The sequence below is a fragment of the Tachyglossus aculeatus genome, chromosome 19 (genome assembly GCF_015852505.1).
Source record: "Tachyglossus aculeatus isolate mTacAcu1 chromosome 19, mTacAcu1.pri, whole genome shotgun sequence".
NCBI lineage: Eukaryota > Metazoa > Chordata > Mammalia > Monotremata > Tachyglossidae > Tachyglossus > Tachyglossus aculeatus.
In genome coordinates, this window is record NC_052084.1 from 3,219,337 (window position 1) to 3,243,794 (window position 24,458).

A 24,458-nucleotide genomic window follows, 5' to 3' on the forward strand; every position below is an offset into this window, starting at 1 on the left:
TCACCTGAGCTTCCCTTTTTTAAAAAATGGTACTTATTAAGTGCCTACTCTGTGCCAGGCACTATACTAAAGCGCCGGGTTAGATACAAAATAACCAAGTTGGGCACAGTCCCTGTCCCACATGGGGCTCACGGTCTTAATCCCCATTTTACAGGTGAGGTAACTGAGGCACCGAGAAGTGATATGACTTGCCCAAGGTCGCACAGCAGATAAGGGGCAGAACTGGGACTAGAACCCAGGTCCTCTGACTCCCGGGCCTGTGCTCTTTCCACTGCGTCATGCTGCTTCTCCCATAAAGTCCCTTACTGCACTTCCAATGAAGTCTTCAGCGTGGCAAATCCGGACTCTGACACTGAGCCTCTAAGCCCAGTTCCACCCCGCATTTCTCTCCATGCACGTCTGTCTCCTGCCCTTTGCGTTCAAGATTAATATGGTTTATTTAAACAACACCTGACATCTCTCAGAAGGCAGACATCACCCTTGTAGCAAACGCGGGGATTCGCTCACAAGACCCTCAACAGCGGCTAGCTCGAAAATGCAAAGGGTTCTGGGAAAGTGATTTGTAGCTCTGCAATCCAATTCTTTGGCCAACAAAAGTTTCATGTCTTTCTAGAAAGCCAAGAACCACCAGGGAGTTCGTGTTGGCGGTATTTTTTTTTTTAATCTGACCTTCAAGTGATTTTAATTAATTCTGTTCCTTGCTGCTTCATTTTTCCGTAGCCTTATTGAGATATGCTTATGTAAATGTAAGGCTACGTTAATGAGGTGATCGCTGTTGCTCCTTATTCCTTTGGGAGATAACAATAATAATAATAATAATAATGGCATTTGTTAAGTGCTTACTATGTGCCAAGCACTGTTCTAATTGCTGGGGTAGATACAAGGTCGTCAGGTTGAGCCCACATGGGCTCACACTTTTAATCTCCATTTTACAGAGGAGGTAACTGAGGCACAGAGAAGTTCACAGAGAGAAACCAGGACCCAGCGATCATACCGACGGATGGTTTAGAGTGAAATGGGGATTTTTTTTCTCAGCCTTTTAAATGTCTGGGGGACTGTAAAACCACTCCAATACCAGAGCCCCAGACACTTCCACTCCCAGCCTCAATTTACACATACTGTGGATAAGGTTCTGCCCAGAGTAATAGTAGAAAAGAGCCCAGGCTTTGGAGTCAGAGGTTGTGGGTTCAAATCCTGGCTCCGCCACTTGTCAGCTGTGTGACTTTGGGCAAGTCACTTAACTTCTCTGGGCCTGTTACCTCATCTGTAAAATGGGGATAAAGACTGTGAGCCCCCCTGGGACAACCTGATCACCTTGTAACCTCCCCAGCGCTTAGAACAGTGCTTTGTACATAGTAAGTGCTTAATAAATCCCATCATTACTATTATTATTATTATTATTATTATTATCATTCAAGAGAAAGGCAAGCTTCCTGTGGGCCAGGGACCCTGTCTCAGCTCCTTATTTTATATTAACACCAACACTTAGTAGAGTGCTGGGTACATTGTAAGCTCTTTCTTCCCTTTCAACACATCTGATCTAGTGTCTCCTGCTTGATGCAGGCTGGCCTAGTAGAATGAGCCCAGGACCAGTAGTCAGAGGACCTGAGTTCCAATCCCGGCTCTGCCGATTGCTTACCGTGAGACCTTGGGTGAGTCGCTTCAGTTGTAATAGATGGAATAGATTTAGTAGACACGTTCCCTGCCTGCATTGAGCTTACAGTCTAGAAGAGGAGACGGACGTTAATATGAATAATTTATCATTTATTATCATCGCTGTCGATTGGTCGACTGGTACTGGCTCTGGGGTGATGCATGGTTGGAGCCTGGACCTACCTACAAGGAGCAGATGATGCACCGTTTTAATACCTTTTATCCTCAGCCTCCTCACCCATGAACTCCACAGCTGCGCAGACGCGTCAGAGACCCAAGGGGACACAACCCTGTCAAATCCACTGCTAGCCTGTGAGCTCAGTAAATTTGGGGTCATCTTAGCTACCCGCCTTTCTCTCTCCATGTTCTCTGCCCAGTAAAGTCCGGGCTTCAGCTTTAAACAAATTGTATCTCTTGCTGAGATCAGTAATAATGGCAATTTACACTCCCAGAAACACAATAAAACTGCATGGGACCATTCATTCTGCTGTGATAAGCAGGTTTGCCTTTCATTTTTCACTGGCTTGGAAGGGCTCCCAGAAAAAAAAAAAAAGCAAAACCTTTTCCTGCATAGAAATAGAAAGCTTGTTTCAGACCGTCAGTGATCCTTTCCTCCCTGTTTGACTATCTGGTTTATTTTCTAATATTCCCCAAACATTTTGATTTTCCTTTTGATGTTCTTCCTTTAGCTTCTGATCTAAAATGAGAATGGAAAGAACACGGGGCTGGAAGTCAGAAGAGCCGAGTTTCTAAACCCAGCTCTGCCACTGGCCTGCTGAGTGACCCTGGGTAAGTCACTTAACCATTCTGTGTCTCAAGACTGAGAAATGAATCATTTACCTTTAAAATCCTTAACGGCTAGCCTCCTTTTAAATTGGCTCCACCATTAGATTGTGAGCTTCTTGCAAGCAGGGAGCACACTTTTTTGTTTCTGTCATCCTCTCCCAAGCTCAGAGAACGGTGCATTACACTCAGGAACTGCATCTGCCAACTCTGTTGAATTATTCTCTCCCAAATGCTCAGCAAGTGCTCAATAAATACCACTGATGGTGATGATAATGATGATAATTAGACACATGATAAATACCAGTACTACTATTAATAATAATAATAGATATTTTGCTGAGCACTTTCTACATTCCAAGCACTGAAATAGATACAAGATAATTGGGCTGGACACAGTCCCTGATCTACATGGGGCTCACAGTCCAAGTAGAGACTTACACTCGTATATAAAATGGGGATTAAGACTGTGAGCCCCACGTGGGACAACCTGATTCCCTTGTATCTACCCCAGTGCTTAGAACAGTGCTCGGCACCTAGTAAGAACTTAACAAAAATACTATCATTATTATTAGTGTTAGAGGGAGTAGGATTTTGCATTTTGTGGATGGAGAAACAGAGGCCCAGAGAAGTGAAGCGATTTTCCCAGGGTCACATAGAACACAAGTGGTGGGGCTGGGATTAGAACCCAGGTCCTCTGACATTCAGTCCTGTGTTCTGTCCACGAGGCCATGCTGCTTTTACTTAGGACTGAGTGACCAAACTGTACACTGTGCTGTGCTCATTGTGTGCAGGAACGTGTTTACCAACTCTATCATATTGTACTCTCCCAAGTGCTTAATGCGGAGCTCTCCACATAATAAGCACTCCAGAAACATGATTGGTTGATTGTGCTTTGTTATAACACTCACAACAACATGGCTCCACTGAAAAAGAAATGTGAGGAGACCAACTAACAGCAGGATATTGGAGCAGCTGCTGTAGAATGAACAGAAAGAGACACACATAAGCAGGAAGAGCCCAAGAACTGATTTAAAGACAGGGCGAAACGGAGTCTCAAATGCCCCCACTACACTAGACAGACCAACGGGGCGGTTAAAAACTGGGAAAGGGATTGCTCTCATCATCAACAATGGTATTTACTGACCGCTTAGTCTTTGCAGAGCGCTTGTCCTAAGACCAAAAAACAGACTCTCTAGTAGGAAACTGGACAAGCTGTTAGAATTCCTATTGCAGGGAGTATTCGGAAGAAAAAAACACAAGCTCAAGATCTTTTTTATCTGCCTCTTTCTTCTCCCCTCTTCTACTCTCCCTCTTTTTCGTCTCTTTTTTTCTCCTGTTTCCCTTGTTAAATTTATCTTTTAAGTGAACTGCATAGTAGCCCTACCTGTTTTCACATTGCAAAAAATATGCCATAAAGTGTGATGATTATTCGGGTAAATATGGTAAGCTCCCTAACTCCTCTGGGCATGAGCTCCATCATATGGAAAATGCCTTTGGTGTTTCTTGCCCATCTTGCCCCTTTGATTCTGTGGTGTCTGGTTAGAGGGTTCTTGAGGTGAAGTTACCCAAACCCAGGATACACTGAATCTCTCTGGTTCCGACTCGAGATTTCACGCCCTTTGAAAACAGAGAAGTCCATCGTGAGGCCCCAAGCATCTGTTGATGGCAAAGTGAAATGCTCATTTCCATTCATTTGAATTTCTCATAGAGTTTCCATTGACAGCTGGGTTGGATGAGGAAATGGTGCGTGTCAGCAAGGCTTGTTACCCGAGAATCCCTCTGAGTCGTCCTCAGAAACTTTGGGCAGGAAATGCATGTTATATTGTTATTTTGTGCTCTTCCAAGCGCTCAGTACAGTGCTCTACACACAGTAAGCCCTTAATAAATTGACTGACTGCTTAGTAGACATGCTCTCGATCTCTACTGTAAGGAATAGAGAAGCAGTGTGGCCTAGGATGACAAGAATGTGCCTGGGGGTCAGGAGGACCTGGGTTCTAACCCTGGCTCCACCACTTGTCCGCTGTGTGACCTTGGGCTATTCACTTCTCTTCCGTGGGCCTCAGTCACTTCATCTGTAAAATAGGGAATGAGGCTGTGAGACGGGGACTGTGTCCAACCCGATTTGCTTGTATCCACCCCAGCGCTTAGTACGGTGCCCAGGAAGTAGTAAGCGCTTTCTAAATACCATTATTATTATTATTACTGGTATATAAAGAGCTGGGTGGAACAAAGGAGTTTCCACATCACAAATCCATTTTTTCGAGGAACCGTTTCAACAGAGCGTCCCTGGTGCAGAGGTATTAGCCAATTAAAAAATTGCATATTCAACACCTTCAAGACGACCGTGGTAAAAGCTGAGCAAGAATAAAAGCCATGATTATTTGATTACCTCAAAACCGAAGGTTTCCTAGGCCACATGCTTACCTCTGCAAGCCAATCCATTCAGGGCTAAATTGAATGATTGTATGTAAAGGGGATAAACACACACTTGGTGATGGTTTTGGTGCCATTCTCAGCTCCCTGGGTACATGGCACTGAGAGGGAAATCCTCTAGATCAGAAGGGATAAGAATGATAATAATGGCATTTGTTAAGCGCTTACTATGTGCGAAGCACTGTTCTAAGCACTGGGGGATACAAGATGATCAGGTTGTCCCATGTAGGGCTCACAGTCTTCATCCCCATTTTACAGATGAGGTCACTGAGGCTCAGAGAAGTTAAGTGACTGACCCAAAGTCACACAGCTGATAAGTAGCAGATCTGGGATTTGAACTCATGACCTCTGACTCCCAAGCCCGGGTTCTTTCCACAGAGCCATGCTGCTTCTTGAGAAGGCATCTCAGGATGCCTTGGTCACAGTGGAAACAAGCAGCCTCCAGGGGAAATGCCAAATAATAATAATAATAATTGTGGTATTTGTTAAGTGCTTACTATGTGCTAGGCACCAAACTAAGTGCTGAGGTAGATTCAAGATAATTCGGTTGGATGCAGTCATGGTCCCACGTGAAGCTCGCAATCTTAATCCCCATTTTACAGAGAAGGTAACTGGCGCAGAGAAGTGAAGTGACTTACCCAAGGTCACACAGCAGACAAGTGGTGAAGTCAAATTAGAAGCCAGGTCCTACTGAATCAAAGGCCCATGCTCTAACCACTAGACCATGCTGCTTCCCAAACCACATTGCTTCCAGTAATCAGGATGATCCTTGATCTTATTTTACAACACCTGAGGAGTGGGGTCGCAAAACTGGAAAAATCATTTAGTCATTTGGGAATTTTTTAATGGTATTTCTTAATAATAATAATTAGTAATGATGGTATTTGTTAAGCACTTACTATGTGCCAAGCACTGTTCAAAGAGCTGGGGTAGATACAAGATAATCAGGTTGTCCCACTTGGAGCTCACAGTCTTAATTCCCATTTTACAGATGAGGTAACTGAGGCACAGAGAAGTTAAGTGGCTTGCCCAAGGCTACACAGCAGACAGGTGGCAGAGCCAGGATTAGAACCCACTCCCTCTGACTCCCAAGCCCGGGCTCTTTCCACTAAGCCACACCGTTTACTATGCTCCAGGCAACATACCGAGCACAGGGGTAGTTGAAATAGGTTGGACACAGTCCATGTCGCTCTCAGTATTAATCCTCATTTTACAGATGAGGGAACTGAGGCACAGAGAAGTTATGTGACACTCCCAAGGTCACACAGCAGACAAGTGGTGGAGTCGAGATTTGAAATGAGGGATGAGACAGACTGGCCCCGAAACTCTTCCAAAGATGATTTAACGTCTGTCTCCCTTACTAGACTGTAAGCTTCTTAGGGTAGGAATCACATCAACCAACTCTATTGTCCTCTCCCAAGCGCTTAGTACAGTGCTCTGCACACAGTAGGCTGTAAGCTCCTTGAAGGCAGGATTCGTGTCTACCAAATCTATTTTAATCTCCCAAGCGCTCAGTACAGTGTTCTGCACACAGTAAGTGCTTAAAACTTAAAATCAATCCATCAGGGGTCTTTACTGAGTGCTTCCTGGGTGCAGAGCACTGTACTAAGCGCTTGGGAGAGTACAATGCAACCGAGTCGGTAGACACTTTCCCCAAAATTCCATTTAGACAAAGACCTCCGCTTTCTTATATCGGGAAATTCAACTGCAGCTCAGATCCTCTTGGGTGGAAATTGCCAAAAGAATGTTTGTGTTTTCCCCAGTTGACTTTGAAATGTCAGGCTATTGTCAAAATCGACTTTTAACGTCACTCACGGACCTGGGCCTTACTGGCCTCAGGGTTGCCATGGTAACCAGCCCGTGTCAACAAGGGCGGGCAGAAGGGCTTTAAAAGTGACAGGGAGGATAAAAGATGAGTGACACCCAAAATACCAGGGGGCTTTTGCGATTTACGAATTTGTTTCCGCGAGTTTGGGACGACGGCTTTAATCTGAGGCGGTGAGGGCGTGAGACCTTTGGGAGATCTTCCCACATAGAGAGAAAGAAACACTCAGAATCAGTGAAGCAGAAGCTCCTTGAAGCCCTGGGGTGGCCCCTTCTACTTTTATCTAGAGAAGCAGCCTGACTTTGTGGAGAGAGCCCAAGCCTGGGAGTCAGGAGGACCTGGGTTCTAATCCCACCTCCGCCACATGTCTGCTGTGTGACCTCGGGCAAGTCACTTCACTTCTCTGTGCCTCAGTTCCCTCACCTGTAAAACGGGGAGAAGAGTGTGAGCCCCGTGTAGGACAGGTACTGTGTCCACCCCGATTAACCTGAATCTACCCCAGTGCTTAGAACAACGTTTGGCACATATTGATGCTACCGAGGCCTCTCTACTTGTTTTGTTTCGTTGTCTGTCTCCCCCTTCTAGACTGTGGGCCCGTTGTTGGGTAGGGATTGTCTCTATCTGTTACCGAATTGTACTTTCCAAGCCCTTAGTACAGTGCTCTGCACACAGTAAGAGCTCAATAAATACGATTGATTGAATGAATGAACATAGAAAGCACTTAACAAGAACCATCATCATTATTATTATTATTATTCTATCATACATTCCTGAGCATCTAGTAAAGTGCCCTTGCATGGGAGAGGCACTCCATAAATGTCTTCTACTCCCCTCAGTTCTTCTACTCCCTCTTGCACCACTCTTGCGCTTGGATTTTTTTTTTTTAGTATGTGTTAAGCACTTACTATGTGCCAAACACTGTTCTAAGCACTGGGGTAGATACAAGGTAATCAAGTTGTGCCACGTGGGGCTCACAGCCTTCATCCCCATTTTACAGATGAGGGAACTAAGGCCCAGAGAAGTTAAGTGACTTGCCCAAAGTCACACAGCAGACAAGTGGCAGAGCCAGGATTAGAACCCATGACCTCTGGCTCCCCAGCCTGTGCTCTTTTCACTGAGCCACATATCCTTTGTTATTTTAAAGGCATTTGTTAAGTACTGTACTAAGCACTGGGGAAGATGCGAGCTAATCAGGTTGGATGCAGCCCATATCCTACATGGGGCTCACAGTCTTAGTCCCCATTTTACAGGTGAGGTAACTGAGGCTCAGAGAACAGAAGTGACTTGCCCGAGGTCACACAGAAATAACAATAATAATTATGGTTTTTGTTAAGTGCTTACTATGGGCCAGGCACCGTTCTAAGCACTGGGGTAGATACAAGATAGTCAGGTTGGGCCCAGTCCTTGTTCTATGGAGGGCTCACAGTCTTCATCCCCATTTTACAGATGAGGGAACTGAGGCCCAGAGAAGTGAAGTGACTAGCCCAAGGTCACACAGCAGACAAAGTGGAGGAGCCGGGATTAGAACCCATGACCTTCTGACTCCCAAGTCCATGCTCTGTCTACTAGGACGTGCCCACAGTAGACAAGTGGCAGAGTCAGGATTAGAACCCAAGTCCTTCTGATTCCCAAGCCCATGCTCTATCCACTAGACCACGCTACTTCACTTCCTTTATTCAAGAAGAGAGCTGTCTTCTTAACAGAAAGGCCCTTTTCCCAGGGCTCTTTAGTAGCTCAGCGTGGTGCGTTCAGATGATTATGGAAAGATATGGAGAGTCACGTCTTAGCAGCCTTTTCACAGCCACTACAGTCTCCTGCCACTGAATATTAGATTTCTTCTCGGAGACCAGTAATTATCCCCCTTTCAACCCACAGAAGAGGGCATTTTGGCCAGGGGAGTAGGAAACACCCGCTCACTGAACCTCGATAGCATCAGGATTAGAACCCGGGTCCTTCTGATATCCAGGCCCTAGGTCTATCCACTAGGCGATACTGCTTCTCACAAGGCCGCGCTGCTTCATTTTGCAATTCTCAGAGTGGGGTTTGACTGTACCCAGAGGCAGCACAGCAAATGTGGCTGAGAAAGACTGAATCCTTTTTCATTCATTCAATAAATACAACTGAATGGATGAATACCCGGGAAAAAGGACTCAATCAGTAGCCATCCCCAGACTCAAACTAACTCTCGGCTGAATAGACCCGAGTATATCAAACCCAGCGGCCCAATTTTAATAATACTTATGGCATTTGTTAAATGCTTACTATGTCCCAGGCACTGTACTAAATGCTGCATTCCATCTTTGGAGCCCGGGACTCAGCAGGTGTTGGGTTCTAATCCCTGCTCCTCCACTATTGGTCTCTTTCCATCCCTCTTCGTAGACTAAAGAGATCCGCGGCCATCCAAGTCGGAAGGAAACTTCTGCAGGTTCCCAAGTGGGCCAGGCCAATGGGCCTATTAACTTTCTGGAATTGCGGTACAATGGATAGCGCGTTGAAGCATGGAAGAAGACATTCAGAAGTTGTGGGTTCGAGTCCCAGCAGGGTCACATTTCTCGCTAGATTGTAGTTTCCTTGAGGGCAGGGATTATGTTTGCCTACTCTATCGTGTAGCACTCTCGCAACCCCTTAGTGCAGCGTGACAGTGAACGCTCAATAAATACCCTGGAGTGATAGAAACGAGGCAGAAGGCTTTGCAGAGTAGGGTAGCAGGAGTTTGTGGCTTCAGGGGAGCCCAGGAACTCCTGGGTTCCATTTTCAGTACCAGGCTGGGCTCCTTAATCCCCCTCTGCAGCCACTCCGGACCGGAAAATGGTCCAGCCTGACCTTGTATTCACAAGGGAGCCGGGGAAAGGAGCCCAGTTTGGAGCGCGTAATTCTCTCCTCATCTTTCCCTATCACAACCAACTGGATGGGCCCCTGAGCATCACGGTCAACACGCCCACCGCAAGCAACCAGCCTAGCAACGTGCCTAGCAACGGAGGACCTATCATACTCTCCCGGCTCCTGCCTGATTCCTCTCCAAGGACATTCCGAGTCAGTGTCCCAAAATAAATTTGAAAACGCCCAGGTTCCAACCCAAGAAATGTTGGCGGCAGGGCTCGGGACTTGGGGACTCAAGCTCAGGACTGAGGACTTCCTTCCCTTTCCATAAGGTCACCGACGGGCCAGTTATGAAGAGCCGAGGGAGGGCAGATCGGAAGAAGATGGTAGCCAGCTCATTAAACTCCATTCCTACTTCCATGCTCAGCAGCTCTTGGGAAGAGACCCCTTCTCATATCCTGAGTTTTAATTACGTGAACTATCTTGTTTCTCCTCAAATTTATAGGGAAAATAGCTCTCCTTAAGTCACCTTACCATCAGGAAGCAATTTCTTTTGGGATAATTATTAATAAAAAAAAGAAAACTCTCCAAACATCTATGACAGGAACATGTTCGTGAGAGGTACAGACTAATTTGTTTTGTGGGTGCAATTTTCTCTTCCTTCTCACTATTTTCTGTGCTGTTTAGAAACACAGACATACTTTGATCTCCTCCATCGTCAATCCCTTGGCAAACATTGATCTTGGGCTTGATGAGCCAACGTGAATTTGGTCGTAACTTAAAAATAAATCTCTTGGATTTATTTATAGCACCTTCCTAAAGGACAAGATCGGTCTCCCAGACCCACTTGACATCACAGAGGGAGTCTACAGGACTCTGAATATCGATTGTCTTTAGCAACAAATCACTCCAGAGAGTCAACAGAATACAGGGCTATTTTTGCCTTCTTATTCATAACTTCTTTTTTATTTGGCCTTTCCTGATCTCTCACAAGGATTCTCAGATGCCAGAGGGGGATCCAGGAACGTATTGGGTCTGAGATTCTTAACTCATCCATTCAATCATATTTATTGAGAACTTACTGTATGCAAAGCACTGTACTAAGCGCTTAACTCACACCAAACTAGTCGGCTTTTACTGGGTGGTGCGGTGGCCCAGATAATAATAATAGTATTTGTTCATCGATCCATGGTATTTATTGAATGCTTACTGTGTGTAGAGCACTGAACTAAGCGCTTGGAGAGTACAATACGACAGAGTTGGTAGACACATTCCCTGCCCATGATGAAGTATTTATTATATGCCAAGCACTGAGTAGCTACAAATTAATCAATTTGGTCCCAGACCCTGTTCCACATGGGGCTACCAGTCTAAGTAGGAGGCAGAACAGGTATTGAATCCCTATTTTGCAGATGAGGGAACTGAGGCATAGAGAAGTTAAGTGACTTGCCCGAGGTCACACAGCAGACAAGTGGCAGAGCTGGGATTAGAAAGAGTTCCCAGGCCCGAGCTCCTTCCAATAGGCTACACTGCTCCTCCTGTTTTCTTAAAAAGCCCAGGAGGCGGTTCAGTTCTGACCTATAGAGTCGGGTTCTGACCAGGCAGGATCCAGAGAAATGGAGGATGAAGAACCCGTCCCAGAGATGGTCAAGTCCTGGGCCATTCATCCACGGGGACAAAGCCCACGGTGGCTTCTGGGAATCAGGGATTCAAAGGCCGATGTCTGCTTCCTGGCTCCTGTCGCACAAGGGAAAAGCTCATTTCATTTTGGTTATGATCGTCTAGAAGGACACACAACCTCTCTCCCCTCACTGACCTCCCTTTTCGCAGTCCAAATTCTCTCCTTTCATTCGCCATCCCTCCCTCTCACTCTCCTCCTCAGTAAACCAACGTTTCAATGTATTTCTTAAACCCTTACTTTGTTCCAGGCACTGTACTAAAGCACTGGGGTAGATTGGACACTGCCTCTGCCCCACATGGGGCTCATAGTCTTAATACCCATTTTACGGATGAGGGCACTGAGGTGCAGGGAAATGAAGTGACTAGCCCAAGGTCCCAGGGCTATCACAGGAAGGCAGAGAGGTCACCCTAACCTCACATTTAAGGCTTTTCATGACGCGGACCGGTAGAACATCACTAAAAATATAATGCTGAACTCCCCACTCTAGGAGATTATTTTTATTATTATTATTGTATCTGTACCTGTATATATGCTTGTACATATTACTCTATTTATTTATTTATTTTACTTGTACATATCTATTCTATTTATTTTATTTCGTTAGTATGTTTGGTTTTGTTCTCTGTCTCCCCCTTTTAGACTGTGAGCCCACTGTTGGGTAGGGACTGTCTCTATATGTTGCCAACTTGTACTTCCCAAGCGCTTAGTACAGTGCTCTGCACACAGTAAGTGCTCAATAAATAAGATTGATTGACTGATTGTATCTATCCCAGTGCTTAGTAAGGTGCTTGATATGCAGTAAGTGCTTAACAAATATCCCAATTACTATTAGTGGTAGTGGAATTTATTAAGTATTTATTGACTATGCACATGGGAGAGTATAATGGAGATAAAAGGCCCAGTCAGAAAATCAATCAATCAATAGTATTTATTGAGCACTTACTGTGTGCACAGTGCTGTACTAAGTGCTTAGAAGAGCAAAAATAATAATAACGATGATTGCATTTATTAAGTGCTTACTATGTGCAAAGCACTGTTCTAAGCACTGGAGAGGTTGCAAGGTGATGAGGTTGTCCCACGGGGGGCTCACAGCCTTAATCCCCATTTTACAGCTGAGGTAACTGAGGCACAGAGAAGTGAAGACTTGGCCAAAGTCACACAGCTGGCAATTGGCAGAGTTGGGATTTGAACCCATGACCTCTGAATCCAAAGCCCGGGCTCTTTCCATGAAGCCACGCTGCTTCTCTAATGTACAATGCTACAGAGTTGGTAGTCCCTGCCCTCAAAGAGTTTACAATTTAAAGGGAGACAGGAAGTCATAAATTATCTACAGGGAGGAGGAAAAACAGACATCTAATTGATAACAACAAGAGTAAAAAAGATAGATATGTGAGTGAATACTTTGTTGAATATGCAAATCAATTAAATAATGGTATTTATTGAGCAGTATGGTTTGCAGAGCTCTACACTAACTGCTTGGGAGAGTACAGTTCAACAGACTTACATCGGAAACTCGAATGGGGACGCTCAGAAGCGGAGTTGTTAGGCTGGATCGACCTAGGGAACAGGAGATTATCCAGCAATCATACGATTTCTAAAATGAAAAGTCAATCGCCACTGAGTAAAATGAAGTACTTTATATTTGTGGCTTTTTAAAAAAAGTGACATTTTTCGGGGCTGTTTGCTGCAGCAAATTACTAAAATGAATTTTTAAATGGTTGCATTATATTTAAATCTTCCTAAACAATGCTTCAACATTGCCTCTGCCTTCCATTACTTTTTCACATCCAATAATGCCCCAGATGGCATGATTCGGTGGATATTTAAATAATAAAGAAATCACTGAACACAGTCCAAATGGGATTTATTAAGGGAAAAAAACTCTACTCTGGATGGCTTTATGTTCATGCGATAGATTATTAAGAGAGTAACATTTCATCTACAGCCTTTATTAAAATGGCAGTGTTTAATCTATGGCCTTTCAAAAATATTAAATTTGTGGAGTAAAGTCATTTTGGACTACAGAAGTTATTAAAAGCAAAATATCCCCTGGAACAAAAGCTACGTTCAGAAATTTCAAATCACACTCCAATCAGAGTATACAGATGCATCATCTGGGCCATGCAATTCTAATAGGGTAGTTAATGGATTTCAGTAGAACATAGTACAATGCTCAGCAGTTAGTACAGAGCTCTGCACACATTAGAAAGCAGCATGGCAATGGGCAAGTCATTTCACTTCTCTGTGCCTCAGTTCCCTCATCTGTAAAATGGGGATTAAGACTGGGAGTCCTGTGTGGGACAAGGACTGTGTAAATCCCAGTGCTTAGTACAGTGCCTGGCACCTAGTAAGAGCTTAATAAATACCATAATTATTATTAAGCACTCAACGGACTTGAGAGTCAGAAAGACCTGGGTTCTAATCACACAGTCTTCATCCCCATTTTCGAGACAAGGTAATTGGAGCACAGAGAAGTGAAGTGACTTGCCTAAGATCACACAGCGGACTTGTGGAGGTGCCGGAATTAGAACCCAGGTCCTTCTGACTTCCAGGCCTGGGCTCTATCCTCTAGACCACGCTGCTTCCTTGGGCATTAGCTCCTGATGTCTGTTCCTTGGGCAGGTCGATTAATCAACCAATCAATCAATTCATCAATCATCTCAAATAAACACCTCTTAGGTGGTGATCGATCGATGACGGCGATTGCGGCTTTTGTTAAGCGCTCACTGGGTGTCAATCATAGTTTTAAGCCCCAGGATAGATAAAGGACCAAGTCAGAGACAGTTCCTCTCCCACGTGGGGCTCACAGTCTAGGAGGAAGACCTGCTACTGAATCCCCATTTTACAGATGAAGAAACTGAGGCCCAGAGACGGGAAATGACTTGACCAAGGTCACCCAAGAGGCAAGTGGCAGAGCCGGGATTAGAACCTGGCGAAGATGACCTTTCCTCCTATTTTTCTCAAAGGTGACCTTACCGTGCTTCGGGTTTGGAAGTGGGATTTCAAGTTTCAGCTCCAAAGAATGTCCCCTACCCACTATTTCCAAGCAGTTGGGGAGGAAGTAAAGGCCGCGACAGGCTTTTCCTGTTCTCCTCCTCTTTATTATGCCATTTAGAAAGGTTCCCTGGGCTCAGACACCACTCAACAGCATTCTGCAAATGTCAAACTCCATCTCTGGGGACCTGAAGTTCATTTCTCTTGGCAAAATCTGACCTCCCGGCTTTTTTCTTGAAAACAAATTTTAAGAGCTTGTTAAAGCACCTCAAGCAAGACTCTGGGAGAGCTGCTTTTTATTCCCCCAAAATAGAGCATTTGAACTGAATTTCTCTGATCCATCTTTCCATAGTATTTATTGAGCTCCTACTGCAGGAGGTACACATTGGAGAGAGCAAAAAAAGCAAAAGAAAAACAAAAACAAAAACCCCACCCTTTGTCTAGCCTTACAGTCAGTCAGTCATATTTACTGAGTGCTTACTGTGTGCAGTGCACTGTACTAAGTGCTTGGGAGAGTACAATATAACAATAAACACACCCATTCTCTGCCCAAGGGATTCCTTTTTTTTATGGTATTTGTTAAGTACTTACTCAGTGCCAGGTAGTGGGGTAGATACTTAGAACAGTGCTTGGCACATAGTAAGTGCTTAAATACCATCATTATTATACAGTGTAATCAGGTTGGATGCAGTCCCTCTTCCAAATGGAGCTCACAGTCTTTATCCCCATTTTGTATTCATTCATTCATTCATTCATTCAATCGTATTTATTGAGCACTTACTGTGTGCAGAGCACTGTACTATGTGCTTGGGAAGTACAAATTGGCAACATATAGAGACGGCCCCTACCCAACAACAGGCTCACAGTCTAGAAGGGGGAGACAGACAACAAAACCAAACCTGTGGACAGGTGTCTTCAGAATAAATAGAAATAAAGCTAGATGCACATCATTAACAAAATAAATAGAATAGTAAATCTGTACAAGTAAAATAAATAGAGTAATAAATCTGTACAAACATATATACAGGTGCTGTGGGGAGGGGAAGGAGGTAGGGCGGGCGGGGAGATGAGCTAACCGAGACCCAGAGACATGAAATGATTTGTCCCAGGTCACAGAGCAGACAAAGTAAGTAGCGGAGCCGGGAGTGTGCTCCTCCCATGAGGTCACGCACTGTGCTAAGCGCTTGGGAGAGTAAAATACAATAGAGCAGGCAGAAACACTCACTACACCCAATTTATTGAGCACTTTACTGTGTGCAGAGCACTGTGCTAAGCAGTTGGGAGAGGTTCCCTGCCCACAACGAGCTTACAGTCTAGAGAGGGCTGGAGAGATGGAGGACTGGATTGGTGGGAAACTGGATCTCCATTTCTCCCCCTGGAACTCGGAGATTTTGATGAAGGGAACTTCCCCGCCCTGACTGTTTCAAATGTGATTTCATCTACAAGAGAAGCAGCATGGCGTAAGGGATAGAGCACGGGCCTGGGCGTCCGAAGGTCATGGGTTCTAATCCCGGCTCTGCCACTTGTCTGCTGTGTGACTTCGGTCAAGCCCCTTTGCTTCTCTGTGACTCATCTGGAAAATGGGGATTGTGAGCTCCATTTTTTTAATGGCATTTGTTAAGCACTTACTATGAGCCAAACACTGTTCTAAGCACGGGGCAGATACAAGTTATCAGGTTAGACACAGTCCCTGTGTCACACGGGGCTCACAGTCTAGGAGGGAGAACAGGAGAACTGAGACACCAAGAGGTTAAGTGACCTGCCCCAGGTCACACAGCAATCAACTGGCAGAAGTGGGATTAGAACCCAGGTCCTTTGACTCTCAGGCCCGTGATCTCTCCAAGAGACCACCCCGCTTCTCCTGGAACATCGACTGGATTCAACTTGATTAGCTTTTATCTACCTCATCTGTAAAATGGGGATTAAGACTGTGAGCCCCCCGTGGGACAACCTGATCACCTTGTAACTTCCCCAGCGCTTAGAACAGTGCTTAGCAAATAGTAAGCGCTAAATAAATGCCATCATTATTATTATTATTATTACCTCAGTGCTTAGAACAGTTCCTGAGATGTAGTAAGTACTTAATAAATGCCTTAAAAAATTCAATATATATTCAATGTATTATGTATCAGATATAGAAGTATATGTATTTAATATATTGAGTGTATATTAAATATATATGTATACATATGGCTGTCCGGGCTGGATTTGGTCCTGTGGGTTTGAATAACTGAGCTTTTACTTTGCAAGTCACTTCATTACTAGAATAGGGTACGGTGAGAACAGATAGCATTAAAAAAATTGGAATTATCTACAGTATGGATCTTGGACTCTGTACATTCTGGGAGCATAGAATATCAAATTTCACAAACTTTCTGTGTAAATTGGGAATTAGTATCATGCCATGATCTGGGCTGGTAGAGAAGCAGCATGGCGTGATGGATAGAATAAGGGACTGGGAGTCAGGAGGTCTTGGGTTCTAATCCTGGGTCTGCCACCTGTGTGCTGTGTGACCTTGGGCGAGTCAGTTCACTTCTCTGGGCTTCTGTTACCACGCTGTAAAATGGGGATTGAGACTGTGAGCCCCACATGGGACACGGACTGTGTCCAATCCAATTTGTTTTATCCACCCCAGCGCTTCACACAGTGCCTGGAATATAAAAAGTGCTTAATAAGTACCACAGTTGTTATTATTATTAGAGATAGCATCATTTTCTTTGCATTCCAACTATGTGGGGGATCTGGGGGGTGAGGAGTGGAGAGGATGACAGGGTCACGAAGACAGGGAGGGAGTCGGTTCATCAGCATTAAGACAGCTAATTGGCATTTCTTTTCTGAGCGTTGGCTGTTTCAAACATATTTCTGTCATATATGATTGAAGGGAGAAGGAGGCCAATTCCTTCCCCTCTGTTGATTTTGAAGCCAATTGTGAAATTGTCAGGATGTCTGCGATGGAGAGAGCTTCACAACTGTTAATGAAACTAAGATGTTGGCACAAGACTGAGGGGGACATTGAACAGAAATGAAACAGTCCAAACTCCAAGTTCAAGGGAGACCATTTTCACCCTTTGCAATTCTGAGGCTGCTTTTCAGTTCTCCGCCAGTCCTCACACCTTCTCTGAGCCACAGTTCCCACATCCGAAAAGTCGGGGAATAATACCTGTCTCTCCCTCCCAGGGATGTAGTGAGGGTTCATCTCTGTGGTACTGTACTCTCCCAAGGGCTTAGTACAGTGCTCATAGTAAGCGCTCAATAAATACTATCGATTGACAGATCGATAAATGAGCTCTTGGGGAGTTCTTATTAATAGAAGGTCAGCAGTGTGCTAATCCCTAAAGAACGCACAAGGAAGTCGCTTGAAATCGACCCGGCCTTACCAGAAAACACGCTGGGTATCTTAGAAAGAAAGCTTTTAACCGTTCGAATAGGGATCCCATTTTTCTCATCTTGCATGCGGGCTATCACATCTTCCATCTAAGAAGAGAAAAACAAGGAAAATGTTAAAAAGCAGAAGTTCTTCTGCCTGAAAAATCAATTCCCACACTGGGCTCGCGCATTCAGTTTTGCATTCATCCATTCCTTCATTCGATTGTATTTATTGAGTGCTCACTGTGTGCAAAGTGCCGTGCTAAGCGCTTGGGAGAGTGCAACACAACCAAAAACAGACACATTCCCTGCCCACAACGAGCTCACAGTCTAGAGGGCTTGATTAGCTAACCCAGCAGGAAACCCCCATCCTGTTAATATTTGCAATTTGATCAAACAATCTGGAGATTGTGGAAGGAAACAATATCTATGAAAGCTAGAGATGGGCAGGGAGAGGAAGAGACTGATAAGTGGAATTAGGACAGAGGAGAGTTTTCATTTATTCATGCAATTGTATTTATTGAGCGCTCACTGTGTGCAGAGCACCAGACTAAGCATTTGGAAGAGTCAATGCAACAGTAAACAGACACATTCCTCATTCACAGTGAGTTTATGTTCTAGAGTAGGGGGAGACAGACATTAATTTAAATCATTTTTCTGTTATCGGTACTAGAGGCAGGATTGAGGAGGGTCAAAACCCTCCCAGAGTGATTTTGCTGCCCAGTTGTGGTATGTTGATTGCTATGTTTCTTTTTTTCATGGTGTTTATGAAGCACTTACTATGTGTCAAGCATTGTTCGAAGCACTAGGGTAGATACACATTAATCATGTCCCTATCCCACATGGGATCTCAGTCTAAGTAGGAGGGAGGACTGGTATTGAATCCCCATTTTGCAGATCAATCAATCAATCAATCGTATTTATTGAGCACTTACTATGTGCAGAGCACTGTACTAAGCGCTTGGGAAGTACAAATTGGCATCACATGCCAATTTGCAGATGAGGTAACTGAGGCACAGTGAAGTGAAGTGACTTGATCACACAGCAGACAAGCGGTGGAGGCAAGATTAGAACCCAGGTCCTCTGAATCCCGGGCCCCGGCTCTTTCCACTAGACCCAGCTGCCCTGATTCCATTTCACGGTGTGTGGCTCTGCTTGAGTGTTTTCCACCACCCTTCTTAGGTTAAGCGCTCAGTACAGCGCTCTGCACACAGTAAGCACTCAATAAATATGATTGAATGAATGGTCCAGCACTTGTGAAGTGCTAAAAGCTGGGGTCAAAAGTACCAAATTTTTTTTGTTTTTTGAATTAAAAAGTAGGAAAATTCAGGCTTACTATATGTTTCTCTCTATAAGCCCCATTCACTTGCTCATTCTCTCCAGACTGGCAGTCCCTGGCACTATTTGAACCTATTATATGCAATCCCATTGTCAGTTTAAAACATCCCAATAACCATTCCATTTTGGACTTAGGGCATTTGTAAAAAATGGTTTTGAAAGATAGGACTTTTTATCCTTGGCTTTTCCCTCAAATGGGTTTGTGTGTTTCATTTTAGTACATTTTCTCCTTATTGTTCTTAAAATGTCAGCTATTCATAATCCAGATTTTATCTAAATCATTGCCCTTGATGTTAAGTGAAGTACGGGGAACTGGTATCTTTTCAAAGATGAAATGTTTCATTTTTTTCCTAGAGGCATCCAGTGGCATTATTCTACAAAAAGCTCAGTACAGCAGGAGATTCTGAAAGGAGAAATTTGTAATCAATCATTCAGTGGACTGTATTGAACACTTACTGTGTGCAGAGCTCTGTACTAAGCACTTGGGAGAGTACAGTAGAACACTAAATAGACACATCCCCTGCCCACAACGAGTTTACAGTCTAGAGGGGGAGACAGACCTTAATATAAATAAATGCATTCTGTGACTTTGCAGTCAACCTTTGGTTTTCTGCCTCTTCTTGCCCTCTTGTGTTGGTATAATAATAATAACAACAATAATATTGATTCAATTGTTTTCGGAGAAGCAGCGTGGCTCAGTGGAAAGAGCCCGGGCTTTGGAGTCAGAGGTCATGGGTTCAAATCCTGGCTCCGCCAGTTGTCGGCTGTGTGACTTTGGGCAAGTCACTTCACTTCTCTGTGCCTCAGTTACCTCATCTGTAAAAATGGGGATGAAGACTGTGAGCCCCCCGTGGGACAACATGATCACCTTGTAACCTCCCCAGCACATAGAACAGTGCTTTGCACATAGCAAGCGCTTAATAAATGTCATCATTATTATTATTATTGTTGATAAAGCACTTTCTATGTACCAAGAGCTATGTTAAACACAGGGGTAGATACAAGATAATCGGATCGGATATGATTCCTGTCAGTCAGTCAATTGTATTTATTGAGCACTTACTGTGTGCAGAGCACTGTACTAAGTGCCTGCGGGAGTACAAGTGCTTCTAAGCTCTAGGAGAAGCAGCGTGGCTCAGTGGAAAGAGCCCGGGCTTGGAAGTCAGAGGTCATGGGTTCTAATCCCGGCTCCACCGCTTGTAAGCTGTGTGGCTTTGGGCAAGTCACTTAACTTCTCTGTGCCTCAGTTCCCTCATCTGTAAAATGGGGATTAAGTCTGTGAGCCCCCAGTGGGACAACCTGATCACCTTGTATCTCCTCCAGCACTTAGAAGAGTGCTTAGCACATAGTAAGTGCTTAATAAATACCATTATTATTATTATTATTATTATTATTATTACAATATAACAATAAACAGACAAGCTGACAGTCTAGAATGGGAGAACAGTTCCCAGTGGGGCTCACGGAGGGAAAGAGAACAGGCACTTCATTCCCATTTTACAAATGAGTAGACTGAGGTGCAGAGCAGCTAAGTGACTCGCCCAGGGTCACCCAGCAGGCAAATCGGTGGAGCCAGGATTAGAAACCAAATCTTCAGACTCCCTCCGAGTCCTGGACCCTTTCCACAACATACCCAAGCTCTGACTGTGTTGAATCAACCCTCGGGCCTAACACAACCGTGGGCAAAGCAGAAAGCGCTTCCTGCTATAAAAATAGGTTCTCATTTGCCTTGGGCCTCACTGGCGAGTCTGTGACAGAGAAGCAAAATGAACAGAGGTGTCTCGGTCCTTGGCCCAGGGCTTCATCTCCATGGTAACTCCGGCACACCGGTGATTCTAGGCGCAGTCAAAACGGTCCTCCCGCCACCCACAGGCACGTATGGATCATGAGGTCGGAAATCCGGGAAGGACAGAGTTCCAGTTCCCATGTGCCGTGTGCTGGAGACCGGTGGAACGAAACTATGCCTGCAGAAACAGGCCCGTTGGCTGTGAAAGGCACAAGAATCTATTCGGCTTTCAAACCACCTATCCAAATCTGTTGCCGACTTGTACTTCCCAAGCGCTTAGTACAGTGCTCTGCACACAGTAAGCGCTCAATCAATACGATTGAATGAATGAATGAATGAATGGGCCTTCCCCGGCAACTGAATAACATTCATTTGAAAGGATCAATCAATCAATCAATAGTATTTATTGAACGCTTACTGTGTGCAGAGCACTGTACTGAGCGCTTGGGAAGTACAAGTTGGCAACATATAGAGACAGTCCTTACCCAACAGTGGGCTCACAGTCTAAAAGGGCTCACAGTCTAAAAGGATCACTCTAGAACCCCCTGAGGAGACCTGGGATGTTCTGATGGAAAATATTATGCTGCCTTGTGATTTCTCCACCCCCTCATCGCCCCTTCTCATTGGCCAAAAGTGGGGAGATCAGATGTCAATAGTAACAACAATAGTAATATCATTTGTTATAATAATAATAATGGCATTTATTAAGCGCTTACTATGGTGCAAAGCACTGTTCTAAGTGCTGGGGAGGTTACAAGGCAATCAGGTTGTCCCACAGGGCGCTCACAGTCTTAATCCCCATTTTACAGATGAGGTAACTGAGGCACAGAGAAGTTAAGTGACTTGCCCAAAGTCACACAGCTGACAATTGACAGAGCTGGGATTTGAACTCATGACCTCTGACTCCAAAGCCCGGGCTCTTTCCACAGAGCCACGCTGCTTCGCTATGTTTCAGGCACTGTTCTGGGGTAGATACAAGCTAATCAGGTTGGACACAGTCCCTGTCCCTCATGGGGCTCACAGTTTTAATCCCCATTTTACAGATGAGGTAAATGAGGCACAGGGAAATTAAGTAATAATAATTGTGATATTTGTTAAGCACTTACGATGTGCCAGGCACTATATTAAGCACTGGGGTGGGTACAAGAAAATCAGGTTGGACACGGTCCCTGTCCCACATGGAGTTCACAGTCTCAATCCCCATTTTTCAGATGAAGTAACTGAGGCACGGAGGAGTTAAGTGACTTGCCCAAGATCACACAGCAGACAAGTGGCAGAGCTGGGACTTGGAGAGCCATTGGGCCCCCGCTAGAGGGTCGATTTGGGAGATGCTCCTCCACTCGCCTGCTGTGTGACCTTAGGCGAGTCACTTAACTTCTCTGTGCCTCTGTCTCCTCATCTGTAAAATGGGGATTCAATACCTGTTCTCCCTTAGTCTCTGAGCCCCATGTGAGTCAGAGAGAATGCCTGATCTGGTGATATTGTATCTACCTCAGCGCTTAGTACAGTGTCTGGCATCTAGGAGGCACTTAATAAATGCCACAGTACCGCAGTTATTGTCCTACTGAGCCTGGAACGTGATTCCAAGACCTGGGTCCTACTCCTGGATCTGCCAGTCGCTTGCTGTGTGACCTCAGGCAAGTCACTCAACTTCTCTGTGCCTCAGTTTCCTCCACTGTAAAATAGGGATTATATCCTACTCCCGCCTACTTAGACTGGGAGCCCCATGTGAATCCCGATCTAGTTCCCTAGCTTCACAAAGTCTGCTTCTAGTTTGACCACTCTCTCTCATTCATTCATTCCTTCAGACATATTTACTGATCACTTACTAAGAGCAGAGCACTGTATTAAGCACTTGGGAGGGTACAATAGAACAATAAATAGGCACATCTCTCTAAATATGAGACTCCATTTCTGGCCAGGAACTGGAAACCCACTGGATCCAACCCCAAGGCACTTAAGGACGATGGCTCTGTTTGAAATGGAAACATGATGATATGTTTTAGACCTAACAATTCTTTCATTCCTCTGTCCGTGGAAACAAGGACCTGGGAGAGGGGAGAAAATAACTGGTCTGGTGGAGGTTTCAATAACATTCACAGCATGACGTGTGGTTATCAATCTCTGCATGGAAAAAAGTCACCAAACCTCCTGGAACCGTTAAACACCGCTTAACTTGTAGAGGAATCATTTTCACTCTTTGAGCTCACATTCTTTGGAGAAGCAGCCAGGCCTAGTGGAAGGACCACGAGCCTGGGAGTCAGAGGACCTGGGTTTAATCCCCGCTCTGCCAACTGTTTGCTGTGTGACCTTGGGCAAGTCACTTCTCTGTGCCTCAGTTTCCTCAACTGTTCAATGGGGATTAAATCCCACTCTCTCCTACTTTGACTGTGAGCTCCATGTGGGACAGGGACCGTGTCCAACCTGGTAAACTTGTATCTACCCCAGTGCTTAGAAGAGTGCTTGACATATAGTAAGCTCATAACAAATAGGCATTTAAAAAGAAACCAGGTTGTCCCTAAGTTCGCCTTCCCTGACTGAGCCCATTTTTCCTCTTCTCCCACTCCCTTCTGCATTACCTTTGCACTTGGATTTGCTCCTTTTTTTCTCCCTTCCATCAGCCCCACAGTACATAGGCCCATATCTGGGATTTGTTTCTCTAAATGCCTGTCTCCCCCTCTAGACTGTAAGCTCGTTGTGAGCAGGGAATGTGTCTGTTTATTCTTTTATTGTTCTTTCCCAAGTACTTAGGACAGTGCTCTGCACATAGTAAGCACTCAATAAATACAATTAAATGAATGCTTGGGAAAGTACAATACAATAAAGTGATAGGTGTATTTCCTGCTCACGATGACTTTACAGTCTACATTGTACAGTCTATACTGTAAGCTCGTTATGGGCAGGAAACATGTCTGCTAATTCTGTTGTACTCTCCCAAGCGCTTAGTACAGTGCTCTGCACAAAGTAAGTGCTCAATAAATGCAATTGATTGATTGATTGATCCATATGTAATTCCAGGAGGCGGCTAAAGGATTAGTAAGAATCGAGGTTCATTCATTCAATTGTATTTGTTGAGCACTTACTGTGTGCAGAGCACTGTACTAAGCACTTGAGTTCACTGCTTAGAAATTCTCCTCCCAGTGGCCTAAGATTCCAGTTCTGTTATTTTAATGCTTTGTTCTCTACTGATGCTGAGCCATTAAAGGGGAAAACAATCCTGTTTTTTGTGCTATTTGCTAAGCATTTATAATGTGGCAAACACCGTTCTAAATGCTGGGATAGGTGCAAGTTCATTAGTTCAGACCCAGTCCCTGGCCCACCTAGGGCTTACATTCTAAGTAGGAAGGAGAAACAATGAGAAAACCAAAGCACAAAAAAGTTAAGCGACTTTCCCAAGGTCACAGAGCAAACAGTTGGCAGAGCTGGGATTAGAACCCAGGTCCTCTGACTCCTAGGCCTGTGCCACTAGGCCAAGCTGCTTCTCCTATTGGCAGAACTTTCCTGAAATCCTGGCTGACACTGATGTTACTGCCCCAGCCCTGAAAGAAATTGGGTTCGGATCGGAAGATTAAAAAAAAAAAATCAAATCTTTTGCCAAATGAAAAAAGATAAGATCAGAGACCCGATTTTCCACTTTCTAAAAGATAAACGTCAGAAAACGGCGTCAACTGATTCCTTCTCTGAAGAAGCCAAGGACAGAGATAACTACTTTCAAGGGAAGCTGCTATTTTAGCACTCATTTACTAAATGTAAAGAGAGTGGATTATTCCACTGTG

General features: G+C 44.6%; 1 protein-coding gene across 6 annotated transcripts in view; it reads right to left on the bottom strand.

Moving 5' to 3' along the window:
* RGS7 (regulator of G protein signaling 7) overlaps window positions 1–24,458 on the bottom strand; it is a 143,751-nt gene that overhangs the window by 75,051 nt on the left and 44,242 nt on the right. For all 6 annotated transcript variants that reach the window (XM_038760827.1, XM_038760826.1, XM_038760823.1 and 3 more), the window contains one exon: window positions 17,570–17,666. In XM_038760827.1, the coding sequence (XP_038616755.1) occupies window positions 17,570–17,666 (97 nt within the window). The remainder of the gene's footprint in view (window positions 1–17,569; window positions 17,667–24,458) is intronic.